Genomic DNA, 1,876 nt, shown 5'->3' with positions numbered 1-1,876 from the left:
GATTATTACTCTAACTTATGAATATCTATATCTTGCTGAAAGTATACTCACTTCTTATTTAAATATGAAGTTTTTATTGGTGTTAATTTTGTCTGCCTTAGATATTTTCACTTACTGAAAGTCAACTCTCATCTTACTTACAGATGAAGTTCTTGTTGATGTTGGCTTTGGCTGCTGCAGCCGCTGGAGACCTCCATGGTGGGCATTTTTCACATGGTGGACATTTTCCTCATGGTGGCCATGGATTCAGGCCTCCCACCTTTAGGATTCCTCATGGTGGCCATGGATTCAGACCTGTCACGGTACACCGCCCTGTGCAACCTGTGCGGCCTGTAGTGCATCGTCCAGCTCCTGCAACCCCGGTGAGTCCCAAAGATCCTTCCACTTTCGATAGGACCGACTGCTTCAAATGACCTTCCCTGAAATCTTATGTTCTTCACTGTCTAACAACAGAAACCTTTGCTTGAACTTCAGGTGCGCCCAAGCCAAAGCAGACCTGTGGTGCATCAGCCAAGTGCCACAGATCCCCTGGTGAGTCCTGTGGTTCCTTTAGTGTACCACAAAGCGATTTCTCCAAATGAAAAATACTCGTGGATGCCAAAATGTAACGTAGAAATCTTTGCCCGATATCCCCTATCAATGCACTCCTCTGACATGAAATATCCTGCTCTGACTCATAACCTCAGGTGGACCGAAGCTTGGGCGAAAGCGACTACCACTTCTCGTGGCTTCATGACGGCGGCAAGACCTATGATTGGGAAGGCGCCAACCGGTACTGCTCCCGCCTTGGCCGCGGCTGGGCCGGCATCAGCATCGAGACTCGCGAAGAGGATAATTTCGTCAACGAAGTAGTTGGAGCCTGTAAGATTTCAAGCTGGTCCTTCCTGTCCTCTGACAGGATTTACATTGGACATTTGAAAGGGACTACTGCACGCTTAAGTCCACTTAGTGATGTGAAATGGCTAAATAGCTTTCTTTTTTCAGCTGGACTGCCATGGATTTGGACTTCAGGTCACCTCAAAGGACACGGCTTTGCCTGGGAATCGGGAAAACCATTCGTCGGTCTGAACTGGTCTCCCACCGGCGGGTAAGTGGCTCTTGGAATGATTTTACACAGGCACAGCCAAGGGTACTTTTTGTCCAATACTCTTCTAATTGGCATTTCTATGACCCCAGGAATGGCCGGCCACAACCCGACAACCGCGAGAGAGGAGGCGAGCGCTGCCTGGGGGTCCTCAACAACTTCTACGACGACGGCATCAAGTGGCACGACATCGCCTGCCACCACGACAAGGCCATCATCTGTGAACGCCCCAGAGGATTCCACTGATGAACACAATCAAACATGCCTGCAAATGCACATCTATGCTGCTTTCATGCAGCATAATCACGGCCTTATGATCCGGAGCAAATGATTAGGCATTGTATTTATTTGTATTTATAAATGACCATGACTAAACATTAGTTTCCTTTACCCAAATTTTCATATGCTTCTCTATATCTTATAAATTTCATGATCAACCTGATTTCACAACGTGTTTAAGGGGGTCTCTCCTGATATTTGCAAATAATAGGGCATTTTTGTGTGAATATATGCTCCTCTATTGGAACACGCACACACAAACAAACACATACTCACACATAAATACACTTGTATGTATACATATATGTATCTATATTTGTATATGTGTATGTGTATATATATAGATATATAAATACATGTGAGTGTATATATGTATACATAAGTATATAAAGAAGTGTATGGAGACATATATATATATATATACATATGTATATATGTATTTATATTTATATATGTATATATATATATATATATATATATATATATATATATATATATATATATATATATATA

General features: G+C 42.6%; 1 protein-coding gene across 1 annotated transcript; it reads left to right on the top strand.

The window, feature by feature from the left end:
- The first annotated feature begins 148 nt into the window (after positions 1–148).
- LOC147472221 (lectin-like) lies at positions 149–1,459 on the top strand. Its single transcript, XM_086543881.1, has 5 exons — positions 149–362; positions 475–531; positions 687–861; positions 985–1,087; positions 1,177–1,459. The coding sequence occupies exons 1-5, from the start codon at positions 159–161 to the stop codon at positions 1,328–1,330; spliced, it is 693 nt and encodes a 230-aa protein (XP_086400007.1). The 5' UTR covers positions 149–158; the 3' UTR covers positions 1,331–1,459.
- Positions 1,460–1,876: the final 417 nt, after the last annotated feature.

This window comes from Penaeus japonicus, unplaced genomic scaffold (genome assembly GCF_977035675.1).
Source record: "Penaeus japonicus unplaced genomic scaffold, GWHDUDI00000001_assembly GWHDUDI00000002, whole genome shotgun sequence".
Taxonomy (NCBI): Eukaryota; Metazoa; Arthropoda; class Malacostraca; order Decapoda; family Penaeidae; genus Penaeus; species Penaeus japonicus.
This window is presented reverse-complemented; position numbering and strand designations above follow the sequence as displayed.

What these genes read in the sequence shown, in the direction of transcription:
- LOC147472221 (XM_086543881.1), top strand. Translation starts at nt 159, where the DNA reads ATGTTGGCTTTGGCTGCTGCAGCCGCTGGAGACCTCCATGGTGGGCAT. An exon ending in CAACGAAGTAGTTGGAGCCT is followed by an intron (nt 862 to 984) that starts GTAAGATTTCAA and finishes TTCTTTTTTCAG; the next exon opens with CTGGACTGCCATGGATTTGG. An exon ending in AACTGGTCTCCCACCGGCGG is followed by an intron (nt 1,088 to 1,176) that starts GTAAGTGGCTCT and finishes CTATGACCCCAG; the next exon opens with GAATGGCCGGCCACAACCCG.